This window comes from Eumetopias jubatus, unplaced genomic scaffold (genome assembly GCF_037043125.1).
Source record: "Eumetopias jubatus isolate StellerSeaLion01/CBP00866 unplaced genomic scaffold, mEumJub1_p1.0 scaffold_75, whole genome shotgun sequence".
In the NCBI taxonomy this organism is placed as follows: Eukaryota; Metazoa; Chordata; class Mammalia; order Carnivora; family Otariidae; genus Eumetopias; species Eumetopias jubatus.
In genome coordinates this window covers 895,882-917,458 of record NW_028274881.1, presented here as the reverse complement: position 1 = coordinate 917,458, position 21,577 = coordinate 895,882, and the positions used below count along the sequence as shown (strand labels likewise).

Here is a 21,577-nt window from a genome sequence, read left to right as displayed (position 1 = left end):
AAAATTCAGAAATATTGAAATGACTGGATTTATGGGTTTGAGGCTTCTTTTTCATTTTTTTCTCTGTAAGTAAACATATATAAGTATAAACAAGATCATTATTTCCTGTATGGAGAAAAAAATAATAGTTTTCAGTCTGATGAATTTATTTCTTGGTACAGTAATTTATATTTCTTCCATAAAAAAAATGATGGAAAATGGAACACACCACTTGAAAAAAGGTATGTATTTAGAAAAGTTTGAGTCTTACAAAACTAAAAGCAAATGATAACATAATACAGTATTTAATCACATATGCTCCAGCTTTCCAATTTTCACAATTTTTAAAGGGAAACAGTCCCACATTTGCTATGATTCCCACACCAATATTTTCCACCCTATACTCTACAGCAATCACATGAAGCCAGAGGTTAAGGAATGGTTTTATGATTAATAATATTCATAAATGGTCCTGAAATTTAAGTATGATATTGCATAAAGGAATACGTTTTTAAACATTCAAGGTACAAAATTAAAAGGACACAATAGTTTCTAATGTGATCCTGTGCCTCAGGCAGATTACAGAACACGTCACGTGAAGTAAGTCTGGATAACACGGAAATGCAGACGCCAAATGTAAGGACTCTGGGCATGAACCTACTACATTCTCTCCCTCTTGCTCAAGTCCCCAGTGCTCAGGAATAGACACAGGGACAGCTCCACAAGGGAGACTTCAACTGTGTTTGTTCCTACCAAAATCACTATTTAAAAAAAGGAATACCTTCTATATTATTTCTTATGTTTCCCTATTTTAGAGTGATAAATCACTGAAGGAAGTGAAAATAACGATTATAAGATTTTCAAAACTGAAACATTAGTTTTCAAATATCCAAAATATATTTTTTTTCAAAATACATTTTAAAGTTAACTTACTTCTCTTTGAGTTCTGATACTTTCTGGCCAACAGAATTTAGAAGCTCCTCTAGTTTCCTTTTTCTGTCTTCAGTTTTCTTCAAATTTCTACAATATAATTCCATTTTATAAAAGTTTTTCTATTTTATATATCAACAATAGCAGAAACAACCCTTTCTATCCCTTCTAAAGCCCTACCAAATGAAACCAAGGGAATTAAAAAAAAAAAAAAAAAGATATTCATGCACAAAGATAAAGAGAATGAAAGAGAAAAGGGCTGCACTGGAGTAACTTTAATAAAATTTTGAAAGGTGGTAAGTGACATAATGGAATGCAAAAAGCCAAAAGTTGAGGGGCTGCAGGAAGAAAAGCCAAAGAATTCCAAATGCTCAGGAACTGAGGACAACAGGTCCTCTGAAGATAACACAGCTGAATACAGAAAGTTTTCCAATAGTTGATATAATCAATCCATCAACCTCAGATTCCCTCCCATGCTGAGAATGGACTATCCTCTTAACACATCCTGAAGGTCAAGCTCAGAACCGTCAGCCCCCCCACCCATAGCCTAGGCAGAAAGTAGGAAGATTCTTCTAGAGAAGACTAGACTTACCTCCTCCCCACAAAATTACCCACAACATCCGAGAGACTGCCGTCAAATGACCGGTTCCCACTGCTGCGAATCTGTCTTTGCACAAACTGACTAAAGGATTTGTCAAAACACAGACTGCAAGGCCTCGCACCCCGGCACTCCCAGCATCTCTGACTCAGAAAGCATGGACAGAGCTCAAAAATGGGGGCTCTTCCCAAGTTCCCAGGGGATGCTAATGTTGCCAGCCTGGGGATCCCACTTCGAGAACTACTGCAGTAGAATAAAGCCTTAAAAATTCTGAGATTAAACTACTTCTCGCCTAGTGTTGTACACCCAGGCCAATTATTGACTGGATATAACAGCATAATACAGGTAATTTTAGACGGGCAAGATGTCAGAACATTTTTCATCCTATATACCCTTTCTAATGTGCAGGATGTGTTCTAGAAAAATGAAGGACTAAACTAAGAAAGAGAAGGGCCCGAAACAAAAGAGAAAGAGATGAAGACGGTCTCTGGAACCATGGTGAGGAGAGTCCGAAGAGGACAGCTGTCAGCAGCAGCCTGGGGCAGACAGACTCACGTGAGCACAGGACGGAAGGCTCCAGAAGGGGTAACAGTAAGAAAGAACATACATAAATACACAGACTCTGAACGTGGGTTAGGGTCTGTTCTAAGGCTGTGCATAAATGCGTGGTATGTCAACAGAAAAAAAATAATCGATTTTAAAAATGAGGAAATTATTGATATTAAGAAAAAACAAAAAGATGTACAAGAAAGGAAGTATACCCATAAGATACAGTATGTCTCAGCTGTGGAAAATACTTATATACTCAAAATAATATAAATATTTAACATTATTCATTACACAAAAATATGTGGCAAATTAACACAAAAATTTCACATAAGTATATTGAGAAAAAGAAGTCTGGGCAGCTAACAGTCTCCTTGTCCAGGGTAAGAAGAGATGAGGTCACACAGAGATCAGTCGAGAACATAACATGCTTCTCGTTCTGCGCATAGAACCAATGCCCAGTTATGAACAACCACCAATTAAAAGTAAATGTTAAATTGTCCACCTTCCTGCCCAGACCATGTGTTATAAAATATACAACACATTTCCTAGAACTTAGAAGGAGAAAACAAATTTAAAAGCCCTAACTTTCCAAAACCTACTTTTTGTACCTTAATATTACTCATTCACAAAACTTAACCCCTTATAAAAGAACTTCTACCAATTTATCCTTCCAACAACATAATAATGGTAGGGGGAAAAAATGAGTTGGTTCTGCTCTCCAACTTCTTTTAATTGTGTTTTCTTTTGATCTGTTTAATTTTATTTAACTGACTCATGTTATATGTTTTAATGCTGTCAGCTGCCTTTTTAGGTATAAACAAGAAATATAACAAAAATAAACCCCAATAACTGAGTCATTAAATTGATGCAAATAAACAAAGGTTAGACTTCTTTATATTCGATATCCCGGAACTCACGATTCTAATCCTGCCTGCTCAGTTTCCAGAGGCTGAAGGCGCTCCAGGACGTGGGAGTACTGGACGTTTGCTCTAACCCACGCAGCCAGAGGGGCGGCCGCGGTCCTGGCTCGCTTCGCATTCTGAAAAATCCATCACAAGTTAGCCAGCACCCTAACTTCATTTCAAATAAAAGCAAAGGTAATCCTAGTCTATATTGCTTAAGCATTTAATAATTTATCCCCTCAAATGAAGTTTTTGGTTGATAGTTAAATAACAAAAACATGAATTGTTATTTTCATTAAAATAACCCTGAACTTTTGCTTCCAAATAAATGTTTTTGAGCCACATAAATCTTTAATAAAATTATATTTAATTGACATAAGCACTCCATCAGCTACATTTATAATGAATATGTCTGTCCACAATGATGTTCAGGCATCAGTTCTTCTCTTCTGTCCATGGGACACATCCTTATTGGATAAAAGCAACCCTGAAACCATGTTACCAACATCAGAGATGATGCACATAACATTTTGTATAAGAGATCTAAAAAAAAATACCAGCATCATGGAATTTAAACTGTTCACTGAAATAAGATACAAGTATCCTAAGGCAGGTTTCTGTTGTTATATGACAGATATACAGGAAGGAAGAAAAGCAGACCAGGCAGGCTGGAAGTTCAGAAATGCCAGACTGATAGTAAGATGCAAACATGTTGCACGTATGACACTGTGCTCTCCAGACCCAGCCTGGATTCCCGCCCACCTGTCTGCCGCTCAAGGCTTCTGACACACAAGCCCTACGGCTCACTCTTATCTTTTACTTTTAGTTTTTAGGCAGTGTAAATAATCGACAATGAAAAGCCATCACATTTTAACAAGCAGAATATTACAGACCATAGGAAGGGGATCAATGGCATAGCTGTTAAAAATTACCTTTGAATCAAAAGATCCCTTATTTTTATAAAGAAGTTCTTCAACGCTCTCTCTTATTTCCTTGGGAATATTTCGTGCATCAAAAGTTGCTATGTCTTCTCTTACGCCTCTTTTTGCAAGGAAACTAAAATTAAAACATTACTTCAAATAAGGGTAAATAAAATTTGCCACTTCTGACAATAACATCGATTTAACAAAATGCTGTATGCAGTACTTTTCATCCACTAGTTAACGAAACATAGGGTCCTGAAGTATCCCAGCTTCTCATGTGCTGCCAGTCACTTTGTAAAGACCACAAGGGAGAACTCCACAGAGAAGCCCCACGGTTCCTCGCCTCCTGTCAATAATGTGCAGCGGTGAAGGGCAGGGATCACAGTCCTCGGATTCTACCTACATCCCTTTCCGTGAACTGCTCTGTGCTTGTCTGTTCTAGGATAGGTCAGAAAATTTCCTGACTCTGTTCTAAGAAAGGGACTTCCAAGTGTTCCTCGACCTGCACCTCCCTTCCCACCTCTGGATATGAAAGGACTCCACCATGACCCCCAGTCCCAGTGTGGATCTGAGTGTGGGCACAAACCACAACACAGTCACCAGAACGTGAAAGCCGAAGCCACGCAGCTGCGTGTTTCATTAACGCCCAGCCTTTTCTCTTCCAGTGTGCATCTTGTATTATTTATGGGGCTCCTGCCCTCGCTCCTCCGGCCCTTGTCTGACTCCGCCAAGAGTGCAAGACTCTGAGAAGACCGACACTATTTTCTTCATCAGTAAATCACAGGAAACACAATGCTCTGTACTGTGGGTGGGCCAAATAAATGATGGCATTTATTGAGATGTTCTTCAAGATTTTAGGCATTCTTTTTTTCTCTCTGTGGATACTTATATCACATATTATGGAGAAAGGAAAATATAGATCTTGGTATAGGATCACACAGAGTATCTTTTTTTTTAAAGATTTTATTTATTTATTTGACAAAGAGAGAGAGAGAGACAGCGAGAGAGGGAACACAAGCTAGGGGGAGTGCGAGAGGGAGAAGCAGGCTTCCCGCAGAGCAGGGAGCCCGATGCGGGGCTCGAGCCCAGGACCCTGGGATCATGACCTGAGCCGAAGGCAGACGCTTAACCGACTGAGCCACCCAGGCGCCCCCATACAGAGTATCTTGAAATATTACAGCAAAATGTGTAACTAGGTAATTAATGAAGCACAGTTTGAGAAACAATGTAAGAAGTATTTAAAAATATGAAAGAGGCGCGCCTGGTTGGCTCAGTCAGTACAGCATGGGACTCTTGATCGTGGGGTTGTGGGTTCAAGCCCCATGCTGGTTGTAGAGATTACTTAAAAATAAAATCTAAATAAATGAATCAATCAATCAATGTGTACTTCACTGGTGAAATAATAACATTTTTCACAAATTAAAAAACGTACCTTTTCATGCTCACCCAAGATGTATCAAAGATACCCATCAACCTTAAAACGCCCTCAAGAATATCTCTGATGATATCAGGTGGCATACGCAGTGAGCGAATTTCTGAAAGAGATTCTGGCTTAATGTTTCCAACTGCTAGTTTAGCTTCATTGACTAGAGGCTAAAAGGACAAAGAGCATTTTTACTTTCAAAAAATATATATGTAAAAATCAATAACTCTAGAAGTTATTGAATATTTGTCATTTCATTAAAAATAACTCGTTATTAAAATCCTTTCTCTTCAAATATCAAAATGCTTTGAAACACACAAAATACAAAATCTTCAAATTCTTACCACCATAACTACAGGAGTCTAATTTAGAAAAAATCCCATTTGTTTTGAGACAATTTGCCATTTTCAAGAGGCTCCTTATATTCTATGACTAGCTGGCTAATAACCTAGTGAGGGGCCAAAAAAAGAGCCTAAGAGTTTGACTTAATTTCCCTACAACACATTTTTCTCCTCGACACTCAAACAACACGGCTCACGGGAAACGCAGATGGTTTCTGATGACCTTCCTTCCCCCGGCCGACCTTCCTTCCTGCATCTCTTCCATAAAGACCATGGTGTTGGAAGCCACGCTTGCTAATACTCCTAGAACTCCCAGACACAGTCAGTAGTCAGACAACGCATCCACTGTAGCCTACCTGCACTTCCTTTAATTCATTGTCAATTTTGTTTTTTCTTTCTTCAATTTTAACAACTTCTTCTGCTATTTTGTGCTTCAGTCTTTCAAGTTCTGTCTTTTGCTCACTAGCATCCTAGAGGAATATTTTAAATGATATTCCAATTAATTTTCATGCACTCGATATTTTAAAGCATGATATCAAAAATATAAATTATTTTAAAATAACATTTTCTTTTTTTTTTTTTAAGATTTTATTTATTTATTCATGAGAGACAGAGGAGGAGAGAGAGAGAGAGAAGCAGAGGGAGAAGCAGGCTCCCAAGGAGCAGGGAGCCCGATGTGGGACTCAATCCCAGGACCCTGGGATCATGACCTGAGCTGAAGGCAGACGCTTAACCATCTGAGCCACCCGGGCACCCTAAAATAACATTTTCTATTAAATGTTTTCCTAATGTTAATTGACATGAAAGTTTCTAAGATGCCTGGGAAATGAATGTTATAATTTACTACGTATTTACTATCAGGAAGTTTCTATGCTTTATTTGTTTTAATGTTTCCAAATAGCAAAGCAATAAATGCTTATTATATAAAAACCAAGCAACTCAGAATTGCAAAACTTAGAAAATCATCATAATATACATTTAACACTTGGAATAAATAATTCAGAGAGGTTGGAACTACTATGCTCATCTCATAAATGAACAAACTAAAGTCTCCTATAATTCTAACAGTAAAGACTAACAACTCTTAGAGACTACAGTGTATTAGAAGTTTGTGTTTCTACACTTTATTTTAGACAAAAATTGAAATCATGATACAACAATATGATGGTAAATATATAAACAAAAATCAGTACAGATTCAAAGAACAGTAAATTATTTACTAATAACACGTGAACTCTCTGTTCATGCATGCAAGTATCAAGGATCCCACATATGGAAGGAGAAAATTTGTCAAGAAATCTTTCAAGAGTCCTTACATCAGTGGTTCTCAACCACATTCTAGTCACTCAGGGAGCTTAAGAACTAATACCTGGTGTTCTGTTGCCAAGTATATCGAAATACTTCATCTGGGTGCAGGCAGGGTGCAGAAAGATCTAAAGACGCGCCAGGTGGCTCCAATCTGGAGCCGAAGCTGAGACTCAGGCACCGGCCAACTCCTCCGCAGTCTCACCCTGAGCTCCCTCACACGTCAGTGCAACTGGAACTGTGTGCTTCTCAGAAGGGAACTCACGTGCTCCATCACACACACAAACACCCTCCAAGGCCCAGCACGTGTGTTGTTCTGCCACCTGGAAGTGAGCCCTACTCCAGGATTTTACAGTATTTAATCTGTACTTTTCTCAAGTCACAGACCTGGAGCTGCAAGCTTTGCAAGTTTACACAATTTGATATTTAGCTGTCTCTCCAGACTCTACTTTGTTATAAAATTATGAACAGAAACGTCTGCTATTTATAGTCAAGCAAAATTATTAGCGTACAAGATACACAGCGACTCTTCTGTGTCTCAGATAGGCAAGACAACTAGCTACCATTGTAGAAAACCCTTCTGCAGAGGGCCGACCACAGGACAGCACAAGCTGTCCGAGTCTGACTGCAGCTCGCCGGCCTGATGGCACACGGGCACACATACTGCTCAACGGTCTCCTTTCATCAACAGCATTATCCTTCACACGGCCTTCACTTGTTTCATATTTCAAATTACTCTTCAAAGGTAAGGAGGTGACAGGTATTTTTTAATAATAACAATGGCTGTCTGCTTTACATAAATCTTTATAGTAATTTGTTTCCAAAATACCTTGAGGAAAAAGTGATGCTAAAGTTTTATAGTATGAAAATTACATTTGATTTTCTATTACATTACTTACCAGGTCAGGTACTCAATAAAATTATCCTGGAAACACTGAACGTGTACATAACCATCATATATCTGGAAATGTTATTGCTTTTGAAAGTTTCCCAAATGCCAATGGAATTATTTTGGCGTATCAAGGGAAATCTTGATTATGTCATTCGAGTCAGTCTAGATAATCCTCCTGTGAAGCTCACAGTCCTTAAGAACCCTACCCACACTCAGATTTCCAATGAAGATGACCAAACTCACAAAGAAAGCTTCTTTTGTGAATAAGAATAAAACAACCAAGTATGAAAAAGTACATAAGAAAATATAGTGGGAAACAGAAGATTTCATAAAGTACCCTCCGAGGGCTAAGTGGAGATGAGGCAACAGTGAAAGAGACCAATAAAAAGGGATGCTGCAGGGGCGCCTGGGTGGCTCAGTGGGTTAAGCGTCTGCCTTTGGCGCAGGTCTTGATCCCAGGGTCCTGAGATCGAGCCCCACATCGGGCTCCCTGCTCGGCAGGAAGCCTGCTTCTCCCTCTCCCACTTCCCCTGCTTGTGTTCCTGCCCTTGCTATCTCTCTCTCTCTAATAAATAAATAAAATCTTTAAAAAAGGCGGGGGCGGGCGCCTGGGTGGCTCAGTGGGTTAAGCGTCTGCCTTTGGCGCAGGTCATGATCCCAGGGTCCTGGGATTGAGCCCCGCATCGGGCTCCCTGCTCGGTGGGAAGCCTGCTTCTCCCTCTGTCTGCTGCTCCCCCTGCTTGTGCTTTCTCTCTCTCTCTGACAAATAAATAAATAAAATTTAAAAAATAAAAAAAAATAAAAAAAAATAAAAAATGGGGACGCTGCCAAAAGGAAGGATTTACAGGCTAAAGAATCTCCTGAGAGATAACATCAGAGCAGGAATGAAAAGCTCAAGAGGCGAATTAGAAAATGAAGAATTTTTAAAGGAAGTAGAGCAAAAAGAGAAGGAAAAAGGTGAGAAAACCTAAGAGAATTAGGGAAGCAGTCGGGGAAGCCCACAGTCCAAGTAACAAGCATCCCAGGAAGGGAAGACGGAGACATGGAGGGAGGGGAGTACGGCCACACGCCGTAAGGACACTTCCCGGGACCGCGGAGAGAAGTGTCCTGGGGCAGAGTCCACACGGTGTCCAACACAGGGAACGAAAGGAGACCTAAAGCCAAGGCAGATGGTGTCACCTTCAGAACAATGACTTCCACAAAGTCTCAAGAGAGGAAAAAAGAAAAAGATCACCTGCAAAGGATCAGACTTAACAGAACTTGGGAGTGTTTCGGTCACGACAACAGAAGTTGGAAGAAAATGTCTGGAAACAAGGGGATTACATTTCTTGATGACTAATCATGCTGAGCATCTCTCTGTGCATTTACTGGCCCTTCCTATGTCTTCTACCATGCAGGGCACCTTCAGATTTTTTCCTCATTTTTAAATTAGACTTTTTGTTTTATTATTGTGTTCTAATGGTTTCTGTATATTCTGGATACAAGTCATTTAGCAGATTTATGTTCTGTAAATAATTTCTCCCAGTCTGTGATTTGCTCTTTAATTTTCTTCAGAACGTATTTCACAGAGGAAAAGTTTTTAATTTCGATAGGGTCCAATTTCATCAATTTTTCTTCTTTTTCTATTTTGGTATCACATCTAAAAAAATCTTTATCTCACCCAACATCATTAACATTTTCTCCTGTTTTCTTCCAAAGTTTTATAATTTTATGCTGTACGTTTAGATCTATGACCCATATTCAGTTAATTTTTGTACAAGTTTAAGGTAGAGGTCTTGTTTATTTTTCTCTACATGGATATTTAAATACCATTTTTTAAAAAGACCATCCTTTCCCCATTTAATTGGCATTTTGTATAAAACCAATTAACTATGCACGTGTTAGTTTATTTCTGAACTTCATAATGTTCCAATGATCTGTTTGATTATCACTACACCAGTACCACACTGCCTTGATCACTATAGCTCAATAGTAAGTCTTTTTTTTTTTTTTTTTTAGTATTTTCTTTATTTAGTTAGAGAGCAAGCAAGAGAGAGAGCATGAGCAGGGGGAGCGACAGGCAGAGGGAGAGGAAGAAGCAGACTCCCCACTGAGCAGGGAGCCGGATGCGGGGCTCGATCCAAGGACCCTGAGATCATGACCTGAGCCGAAGGCAGATGCTCAACCAAATGAGCCACCCAGGCGCCCCTCAATAGTAAGTCTTTAAATCATAATTCGTCCAACCTTATTATTTTATGAGTTTTTGTGCCAGTTCCTTTTATTGAGATTTATACATTAGTCTATTAAATTTTGAAGTTAATTTTAATTAAAAGAGGCATTAGACTTGCAGTAAGGTTAATAGTCACCAACATGAAGATGGAGAAACATATGAGATTTAATCAAGAAGGTAAACTTACAGAACTTAGTGATTCATGAAAGGTAGGGACTGAGAGAACATATGTCTAATATAATTTATAAGTTCTGTCTTGAACAATTAGCTATACTGTCAACAACGCAAGAAACAACAGATGTTGGCGGGGATGTGGAGAAACGGGAACCCTCCTACACTGTTGGTGGGAATGCAACCTGGTGCAGCCACTCTGGAAAACAGTATGGAGGTTCCTCAAACAGTTGAAAATAGAGCTACCCTAGGATCCAGCAATTGAACTACTGGGTATTTACCCCAAAGACACAAATGTAGGGATCCGAAGGGGTCCGTGCACCCTGATGCTTATAGCAGCAATGTCCACAATAGCCAAACTGTGGAAAGAGCCCAGATGTCCATCGACAGATTAGACTATGATTAGAATGTGGTTGAGAACCACATTGAAAATAGAGCTACCACATGACCCAGCAATCGCACTACTGGGTATTTAACCCAAAGGATATAAAAACACTAATTCGAAGGGGCACATGCACCCCAATGTGTACAGCAGCATTATCTACAATCGCCAAATTATGGAAGAAGCCCAAGTGCGCACTGATAAAGAAGATGTGGGATAGAATACACATACACCCTGGAATATGACCCAGCCATAAAGCTGAGAGACTTCTCAGAAGGCATGTCTAGCAGATTATTGGGGATTTGGGTCTGAAGCTCAAATGAGAGAGTAGGGCTGAAGGACGAGGGAGATGGATGTGGCGGGGGTCAGCACAGAGCAGCCTGGGAGGGCACACGGACACAGCGCCTGCGCGGACAAGAACGTCAAAGACGTCTCCTCTGAAAGGTTTGACAAAGGCAAGAAGGCAATGGCAAAAAGTGGACAGAATCAAAATATTAAAATATCATGAAAGTATAAGTAAAATGAATAAAGACTTATTTTGTAAATCTTGAGAATTAATATTCTGCCTTTATTAAGGCAGGAGAAAAAAAACCTTGAAGCCAGAAGGAGATAATTTTTTAAAAAATAAAAGGAAATATCAACTTAACTAGCAGAGGGTAAACAAATAAAATCGCTTACAAATCTATACCAACGTAAAATGTTATATATTTACAGGGTTTAGATATATTAGTATATGGTGAACTGAGAAGAATATAGCTATGATTTTAAAATAACATGGGAAAATACTATGCTTTTCCACAAAAGCTCTAGTACTTAATACCATCAGCCTGACTCAGCACAGACAAGCAATATTTTTCAAATCCACATAAGTAAAAATCTAAGTTTTCACAGTAATAATCAGGCAGATGTGGTCTCCCTACGGTCTGCATTTTCATGCTCCCTCGAAACATTACCTGCATTGACACTGTGATCTCTTGGAGAGCAGCATCTGCTTTGTCTTGCTTAGTTTTAAGTAACACACTTTGTTCTCCAGCTTTTCTGTTCAGCTCGTCCACAAGAGCTTTAGCTTCATTCAGTTTAGACACACCAGCCTGTACCAATAAAATTAACTAACATTTAAAAAAAAAGGAATTTTATACTCTTTATCCTGATGAATGGATAAAGAAGATGTGGGATATATATACAATGGGGTATCTTTAAGAAAGAATCAAGGAAATCTTCAAGAAAGAAAGAATCAAGGAAAAACCTAACTGTGTACACATCAAACGCTTGCAAGTGGACTTGGGTAGCTCCTTGCTGCTAATTATAATGACTTATTCAACCATATACCCATTAAGGTGTGGTACAAGACTCCACAGAGACATAAAAGAAAAACAGACTTTAAAACTGTCACAGTAAAGCCGAAGAGATCAACACATACTTGGGAGCTTCAAGACCAGGATTTTTACCCACTGAATTCTGTGAGAAAGAAAACAGAAAGCAAGGAAAAACTCAGCAAAGCTTTTCCACTTCTCAGTCTCCCTGACTACGTAAAACGACTCAAGGCCTACTCTTGGGTGGACATCTGACCCTGGGCTGGCCATTACTGCACCCCATCCCACTACCCGTGAGTAATCCAAGAAATGAACACAGAAATATTCCCCCTCTTCTAAAATATGAGTTGGGTTTTTGTCACCTAACAAATGAGAAGATTTCGGGAGATAGTAATGGCAAAAAGCAATATAACCAATATTTACCGAGCACCCAACAGAGAGGACAGCATCATGCTGGTTCTTTATCTAACTCACCCAATTAAGTTGCAGGTCAACAAGTCTGCATAATTTACCCAAAGCACCCCAGAGAACTAAATCAAGAAAATGACCTTCCCAAAGCATGTACAGTTAGTGGCTTGCTCTGAATGAAAGAGGGATAAAGATAACTTTGTCAATTAGGACGGATCCTACTTTATGAGACTACGACTTTGGAGAGGAAATGCTCTCAGACAACTTCCAAGGCTGGCATTTTAATGCCACATTTAAGTTGAAGCTCTGTAGTTGCAGAAATGGAGAAAGACAACTGTTCAGAATGTACTGACATAGATAAAAGTAATATTTTATAAGGTATAATTTTAATTTTAAAGGTTATTATAAAGCTTAATCTCAGATATTATGTTTTAATTAATAATAGACATTTCTGAATTTCTAAAAACACTTTGATTTTAAAGAAGCTTTTAAAGATCACCATAAACTATCAAAAGCACATAAATACCATCCAGTAGAGAAAAAACACAATTACTGAATCTAAATAAAAATTACAAAACCGTTAGTATACCTATGAGCAATACGGGTAGGTGAAACTGTTTTAAGGCATGTAATACAGTACTCATTTACACCAAATACATGCCACAGGCAACGGTTTGTAATATACATAATCCTTGTACCCCAGAGATAAGTAAAATAATTGGAGATTACCAATATTGTACCTGCAAATGACTTTGTCTTTTTAATAGTTCGTTTTTCTTGGTGCTACTGATGGCAGAATACACACGTAAAAAGGTCATATATCGGCTTGGGGTAGCACCATATGCTTTACAAGATTCACGGATTAATAAAAATGATTTTAGAAAATCAGGATCAACTAGAAAGAGAAAACAAAATGATTTAATATATACATGATCTATTGTGAATTAGAGAAAATCATCTTAACTACATTTATTTCATGCTAAATATTTCCACCTACAGAACTAGAAATACGAGGTATCATCTCTGCATAAAGGTACATCTATTCACAGCTCCCATGTTCCTTATGACTTTGAATTACTTAATTTCAGTGGTCTCTATCTGTCCACTGTGACATATTTGCTCTGAACACTTTTACTGCTGCAAGAGAGAGAAATCTACAGGTTGTCATAGCATATAAATTAGTTGGAACTACAGAACTTGTAATCCAGAAGCAAACACAATAAAAGCTCCTTGAATGGAAAAGAGATACCAAACCAAGCAACACAGATCCACTGTCATTTGACACAGGGTGAAACAGGACCTCAAAAGCCAAAAAATGAGGAGGCAGTTCACACAGGATTGAACACATCCATTACTAAACGTGTTATCTTCCTCTCATCACCTCAATCTATGTTCTTCCATATTCTCTACCTCGGTTAGTAAAGACAACTTCTCATCATTGTTCTAAGCCAGAACCCCGAGAAATGTCCTTGCGTCCTCCTTCCTCCAAGGGGTCCCCTTAGAGTGCCTCCTGGTACCCCCAAGTCCATTCCTTCCTCTTGGTTTACTGCAGTGGCCTTCCACAGGGCTCTGATCGCCTTCAGTTTCTTCTTACACCCCCCCTAGTTGCCCGTAATTGAGGAAAAGGATGGACCCAGACACTTTTGTTTCTACAGCAAGACCCTGGTTACGTCTCTGCTAAAATCGCTCCATGACCGCAGATCACCCACGAGTCAGAATCCAAATTCCTTAGCACGACACGGGAGGCTTGTCATTACTGAAGCCGCCTGCCTTCTCTTCACCTAGTACTCTACTGCTCACATGTCCATGTCTCAGCCATTGGGCTGTTCACAGATCCAATAAAATAGCTGGTTTATTTCTCGGAGCCTTTTGCATGTAGCCACTCTTCCCCAAACTGCCCATCTGCCCCTGTCCGTTTGCTGTAACATCTGCTAGTAAAAGCTGTCTCACTTTCAAAGGCTCTCCACATCAACTCCTACCATCATTTATCTCACTGTATCAGAGTTTATGTTTATATAGAACATAATTCTTGCTATTCTTTAGTGCAGTAGGAGCTCCTAAGTCATCTCTAGTATCCAGCCCAGTACCTAAGGTAAAACAAGTTCAACCACTATTTGGTGACTAGATGGTTAGATAAATAAATGAATGAATGTGCTATGATACTAAAAAAAAAAAAAAAAAAAAGACCACATTCAAAATTAATTTGGAACTGGAAAAAATAATGAGAGTATAATTAAGAAAATATTGTGTCCACACTCAAAGAACACCATAAAACTTTTTCATGTGTGAGTTGCATGCTGTCACGTAGCTAAGTGAAAAGTGAAAACTAATAGAGAAGCTTAGCCTTCTAGCCAAAGACCCCAGACAATGTAAGTAGAACATCTGATCATCCGGGTCAAGAATATAATTGTTCAACTTCTTAAATGTAAACAATAGATAATGAGTTAGGTCCTGTAGAAAATGACATAAACATGAGTTTATAAATACAGAGAGCTTTAGTTTAGTTTTCATCCAAAGAAATCTTTGTTAGGAGGCACCTGCGTGGCACAGTCAGTTAAAAGCGCCCAACTCTTGGTCTCAGCTCAGGTCATGATCTCAGGGTCCTGGGATCGAGCCCCGCATCAGGCTCCACACTCAGTGCAGAGTCTGCTTGGGATTCTCTCTCCCTCTCCCTCTGCCCCTCCCCCCGCAAACAAACAAATAAATCTTTAAAAAAAAAAAAAAAGACTTTGTGCTAGTTTGTCATTATTCAAATTCATAATCACTGTGAATCTTTAAGGAATCTATGACACCAAAAAATGGCAATTATTTCACAAAGTCAATTTCATCAAAATACTACCTGAGTTTTTTTTCTTTTCTTCTTTCCTTTTTTTGTCACTGTATTTTTCTTCACCATCTGTTTCACTGAATAACATTTCAGGTGTCTAAAACAGGAAGAGCATGTCTTCAAACCTCAACTCAATAGCAAAAAGTTTAAATAAATCCAATATCAAAGGTTAAAAATAAAAAGAACACTTTTCTTCTAGATTTCTTACCAGAGTAAGAGAAATAATGAATATATCCATCTTCAGAATTTTTAGAATTCTAATATTCTAGAGTATTTCCTAGACAAGATTTTTGACACACATCAACCATTAATTGATTGCAAATTACTGACAACACCTCACTTGAAAAATGATTAGACCATATGAAATGAAGGAGATCACAGATCACAGTTTGGATTGAATTAGAAAATAATCACAAATGCCACTGAAAATCACACAATAAGAAAAATGAAAAGCTTTATTTGGCATCAGGGCATAAAGGGATAGTAAGGGTTCTGAGGTTTCCTGAATAAGAAGAAACGAAAAGTAAATGAAAAGAATTCCACAATTGGTAATTAACAGTTTTATAATTGATAATCTCAAAAACTGTTGTTGAGCTACCACTAGGATTTTGCCACTATCACAAATAAGATCAAGTTTCATAAACAGATCATTATTATAAGGGAAAGTATGATAATCTAATAAGAGTACTCATTTAAAATATACAAAAAAAAAAAAAAAAAAAAAAAAACAGAAGTAAAATATTCTTAGTTTCCTGGGAAGAAAATTAAAGTAGCAGAACACGGACATTTTTGCAACAGGAAGCCCAAGGTGTCCAGGTATGCGGGTCAAAGTCTCACTTTCTGAATCTCCCAGACTAAACAAAATGTCACACAAAAGACCCCTTTACTGACGAAGAATTTGAAAGTGCCATGGTTCGTGACCAGAGAATACTGTTTTTCCCTCAAACATCTTCACTGATTTCTGCCAAAACCCTGGAGCCTCTGGGAGAATATTTCAAATTTATCCTTTCAAATAAACTGAAATTTTTTTCTTAGGAAACTTGCTTTCTTTAAAATAGTCTATCCCTTATGTGAATTAGCTTGATTGTGTAAACATCGCACAAGATATACATATGTCCAAACATCACACTGTACACATTAAGTATAGACAACTTTTATTTATCAGTTTGTGTATCTCAATAAAGCTGGCTGACAAAACAACACCCTCCATCTGCAAAGCGTTCCTGGCTGGATGGGCCCACGCTCCCCTTCACCTCCATTCTCCCCCTCAGAGATAAAAATGCGTATTAACTCTATTAATTCCGATTAATACCTTCACCTCTCAATTCCTTCAACTCCTGTCCTTCTGGTGTCTTCTCCACCACCTTTTCCTCAGCTAATCACGCCCTACCTGCCATGGTCAGACCCTGAGACCGCGTCACTAACAAGAACTGAAATCATTCCATCATGTCACCTGCAAATATCCCAGGCAGCCGCAGCCCATTCCCTTCGTAGGGCCAATAAGCCTCATGCTCCACTAAGACCTGCGATCTATGAATTTGAAAATCGCCACACTGTCGTTCACCATCTTCCTTATCATGAGCTCGCAACTCCCTCAGCCCTCACTGACTCGGCTGTACTCGAGTAACAAAGCCCCAGTCCTGGCCAAGTGCAAGTGAGCACTCACTGCAGGTGTGCCCTTGCGAGGGCACAGTGACTGAGGGAAACACACAGCACGCTGACGGCCTCCGCTCAACTCTCCCATCGCCAGCTCATGCCAACCCTATGCCACCCAGCCCTCATACCCCTTCTCCTCAGCCTTCCCCTCTTTCCGCGTATCTTCTTACATCCCTTCAGGACCCCACAAACTCTCCCCTCGGCTTTTCTCTCAGCTCATCACCTTGCTGTCTCTGAGAAAACAGAAACAATAGGAAGCCTGTCCACCACTCCCTGGTACCACACCTGCCCGCTTACCTGGAGCTGGGCCCCTGCGCCCTGCTTGCTTTGCTGCAGAGGCCAGTCCCTAGTCCTCTCATTTGTGCACCAGGCCGTGACATGGCTGCACAATGTTCCCCTGCCTTTCATATGTTCTTACTTCCTTGTTTGCATTCCCGACGGCATACAAACGTGTAATAGTATGTCCTACCTTAAAACTTCAAAAAAAAGTATTATTTTTACCTACTTCCTTCCACACGGATCCATTTCTCTGTTCCACTTTACAACAAAACCCCTCACAAGAGGTGACCACATTCACTCTCTCCAATCTCCTTCTCACTGTTTCTGGAGCACGTTCCAGTTGGCAGCCGCTAACTCAAAACTGCTTTCTTAGCCTCACGCTGGCCTCCCTGCTGCCAGAGCCGACAGTCAGCTCACAGGCCCCGTCCACCTGCCTGCGCCACGGCCCTGAAATGCAGTCTTTGCTCGTCTTCACACTCTGCCGGTTTCCCTCCCATTTCCCCACAGCAGCTCCTTCTCAGTATCCTTTGCGGATCCCTCATCTTCACGTCAACCTTTTCATGTTGAACAAGAGCCCAAGACTTCAGTCCTTGACGGTCACTCTCTGGTAGTCAACGCTCATTCCTTGGTGGCATCATTCATTCTCAGAGCTGTAAATACCACCCATACCCTGACAATTCCCTGTGTTTTATCCTGGATGCCTGACCCTTCTTTCCCCTGAACTCCAGACCCCTACACCCCGATGCCTTCTGCGTCCTGCAGCTCGGAGGTCTGACGTCTCGTCAAGAACACATCTACAACTGCAAGCCTCACATCCTCCCCTGCAAGTGCTCTTCTCGGTCCCCGTTCCCCGTGGACGGGTACTCCACCCTTCCAGGGACTTCAGCCAACATCCTTGGCTGTATCCTTCCAGCCTCACCTCCTTTTACATCTTAGTACAATCTGTCAGCAAATTCGGTTATTTCTACAGTAAAACGTGTTCAGAATCCAGCCACTTCCCACCACCTCTCCTCCTCCATCCCTAGTGCACACCATCCTTCTCTCTCACCGACTCCTGCAACAGCTTTGTAACTAATTCTACCCTTGCCTTTGAGAGTCTATTCCCAGCACAGAAGCCAAAGTAATCCCGCTGAAACATTAGAATGGTGTGTCAAAAGCCTCCGAAGCCTCCCTCACCTGTTTCCAGGAAAAGCTAAACTCCGCAGCGTGGCTCACAAAGCCCCACCCTAACTGCTCTCCTCTTACTTCCCTGACGCCACACCCCCAACTGCTCTCCCTCTGAGTCACTCTAACCGCTGACTGGGCTTCCGGCTGACTCTCAGAGTCACCAGGCAAGCTGTCAGCTCAGGGTCTCCCTGAAGAAGACATTCCCCCCCGCGACCCCCCAAAACCTTGTAAACTCCATGAGGGCAGGGACTTTCATCTGCTTTTTCTTTGCTATAACCCCAACAGATAGAACAGTGGCACATATTAGAGACCCGATAATTACTTCTTAATGAAGCCTCTCGTTCACGTGGCCTCTTAAGACTGGAATAATTTTCCTGTCCTTTATCTACTTCCTGGAATCTAACTAAAATATCACCTCATCTGTAAAACTTTAACTCTCATCTCAAATTACAGTCCTCCCTCTGACTCATGATAGGCAATAGTCCGTACTTCTTTACACAAAAATGAAGACATGAATGATCGAGAATATAAATATTATTCAAAGAAATAATCCTGAAAAATATTATTTATCAAACAAAACAATGGCAGAGGCTTCCAGTTAAGATGGTTCAATGAATTCACACTTCAAACACATCCCCCTCCCAACACTTAGCACCACAATGATAGATATTTTTTAAGATTTAATTTTTTTAATTCAAAAAAATGGCTAAAATTATTGCTACGATGTTTTTATCATAGGCTAGCTAACAACATGAATAAAATTTTTAAAGTACAATAAGTACCTCTGTAGTCCTTAAGCACATGAAGTTGTACACTCAACTAAAATGTCATATAAGAGCATAAAGAAAAGAGAGAGGTTTTCAAACATGTATAATCAGTGCCACCATTAAGGTAATATAATAACAAACACCAAAGCAAAGTCAGGAAAATCTGTAACTTCAAAAAGAAAATATGCTGTCTTTCATTTCCATACTTAAATGTTAAACTTACTTTCCTCATGCTGCTATCTGACCAACCCTCCATCCGCAACACCTGGCATTTCTTATGCAAAGCTGGATTACTCTCACAGTTTATTATGAAGTTTAAATTTGCAGAATCCATTATCAAGACAATATGCAAGTTTTGTTGAATTCCTAAAAAAATATAAGAAAATTATCATGGAAATTACAACAATAATAATTGGGGAAATCTATATATGGTCTGCTTTTATGAGTTTAAAATTTTCTAAAATGAAATGGTAGGAGCCATTAAGCAATATTACAGTTATGATTTTTATTTTTGTTCAGAAATACTTGTGTGTGTGTGTGTGTGTGTGCGCGCGCGCACGCGTGTGCGTGCATGCTAAGAGAAAAGATCCAGAAGGAATTCAGGAGGAAGGCAAGTGTCCATATACCAGATTGCTGTTTTGTATGTTACTTTTCAAATGTGAAACTGGATTCTACTTTACAATTTTTCTTTCAAGGATTTTGATTTCAGTATTCACAAGCAAATTGATCTCCAATTTTCTTTTAGGAGAAATATATTTTTCCTGTTTCACCAATGTTATTTTCCCTTCATGAAAGGGAGTTTGGAAAGTTTGCGTCATTATCCATGTTCTGAAACTGTTTTGAATAGCACTGGGATGATCGGTTTCCCAGAGGCCTGGTAGAGTTTCCTTGTGAACTGGAAGGAGAGGGAGGGGACGGTAGCTCTTTAACCAGTTTCTCTGTTTCAATAACAAATGTTCTTTTAGGGAAAGAAAGGAGCTAAGTGTAGTAGTGATGTCTGGTATTATTAGTGCCTTGTAACGACTTCTTCAATGTGAGATATCCGCAGTGCACATAAAACCGCTTCTGTGATCAGAAAGCTGCTGAGCTAGAAAAAACTAGAGAGTCTGGCAAAATCTAACCAGTTCAATAATTTTCTAAGATAGGAAGTTCTGAACACTAGTTTTACCACACAGAAACAAAAGCAGTGAAGTAAATATTCCAAGGAACATGAAAACACTTTCATCTTCCCCTTCTGCTAAAATTTTGCTAACATGCTTTTACTACAGGTTGGCTTTTCTAAAAGCACCGTAAAAAAGAAAAAAGTATAAATTACCAAATAGACCCAAGATTTAAGACACCTTTGCAACCTAATTAGAAAATATGGCAAATTAAATGGTACTTATTTCACATGAACCAGAGTTTGAATTGATGAATTCAATACAGTCACTTACTATATGTAAAGTAATTGACGACTGGTCCGAAAAAACCATCCTGCGAAGCCTCATCCTGAGGGGCAACAGCAAAGGCTCTAATTCTTCCTGGGTATAGAGTCCAGGAACTTCACCTACGGGACACAGCACTTCTCATGAATTTTAGCTGCATTACCCCAGTTGAAACACACTTAACATCCACAACACTTGTTCTATTTTTGTATCAGTCTGCTCTTATTCAGGCTGTTTCCAAAAATACATAACCCTATCACCTCTCTATTACTCACAAATCTCCCTCTGTTGCCTTCATTCGATAAAACTCAAACTCCTGGGCAAGCCGTTCAAGACAGTGGACCATCTAGCTGTCCACCTATCCTTGCGGGTTCTTCTCCACCCCTCCCATATGAGACCTTGTATTCTAGCCTCAGTGAACGTCTTTGTGTCCCATAAATATAATGACATACTCCCTCTTCCTGGAATTTATATGCACAGTCTTCCTCTGGCCTTTACCTTCCCCCCAAATTACCATGTGTCCTAGGAGACACTGCTGTGCTGACTTCCCAGGTGCCGGGGAGAGCACCCCTTCTCTCTCCCACATCTAAACATGTCGCTGTTCAGCATGTATCACATCACAGAACCATGAATGAAGTATTTTCCTTTCCTGCTCAATTAGATTCTGAATTCCCAAAGGTCAAATATTTGATCATGTTTAATATCAACCTTAGACCATCCTTAGCAAAGTATCTGGAACATAAACATTTATTAGATGAATGAATGAATGAATGAACCTGTAGTAGAAATCAGAACTAGTCCAGGGCCTGTTACAAGGCAACAGAATGATGAAAGGCAATTCACACTGGATTAAGACCACAAGCATTGATAGGGGCACTGAACTAGGTCTTATTCACAACTACGAGTCCAGTATTTAGAACTGGGCCTGGCACATAACAGGTGTTTAATAAACATTTATTAAGCCAATATATTTAAAGTTTGCAAAAAACAGTAAGATTAAGCAAAAACCCTTTTGCTATGCATCCAAGGCAGTGCATTCACACAGGGCCCATCACAGCCTCATCCCTACCTTCCCTCAGGCCCAACTCAGAGGTGCCAGACCACATCTCGTCTGCCAAGCTTGTACATACCC

The 21,577-nt window shown here is 39.7% G+C and overlaps 1 protein-coding gene across 1 annotated transcript in view; it reads right to left on the bottom strand.

Annotated features, from left to right (window-relative positions):
• Positions 1-908: 908 nt before the first annotated feature.
• LOC148161758 (cytoplasmic dynein 2 heavy chain 1-like) overlaps positions 909-21,577 on the bottom strand; it is a 103,081-nt gene continuing 82,412 nt past the window's right edge. The window contains 11 exon segments of the mRNA XM_088020599.1: positions 909-999; positions 2,974-3,095; positions 3,891-4,014; positions 5,314-5,474; positions 6,002-6,115; positions 11,558-11,695; positions 13,066-13,220; positions 15,165-15,249; positions 19,245-19,387; positions 20,455-20,511; positions 20,514-20,567. Of these exon segments, the coding sequence (XP_087876725.1) occupies positions 909-999; positions 2,974-3,095; positions 3,891-4,014; positions 5,314-5,474; positions 6,002-6,115; positions 11,558-11,695; positions 13,066-13,220; positions 15,165-15,249; positions 19,245-19,387; positions 20,455-20,511; positions 20,514-20,567 (1,244 nt within the window).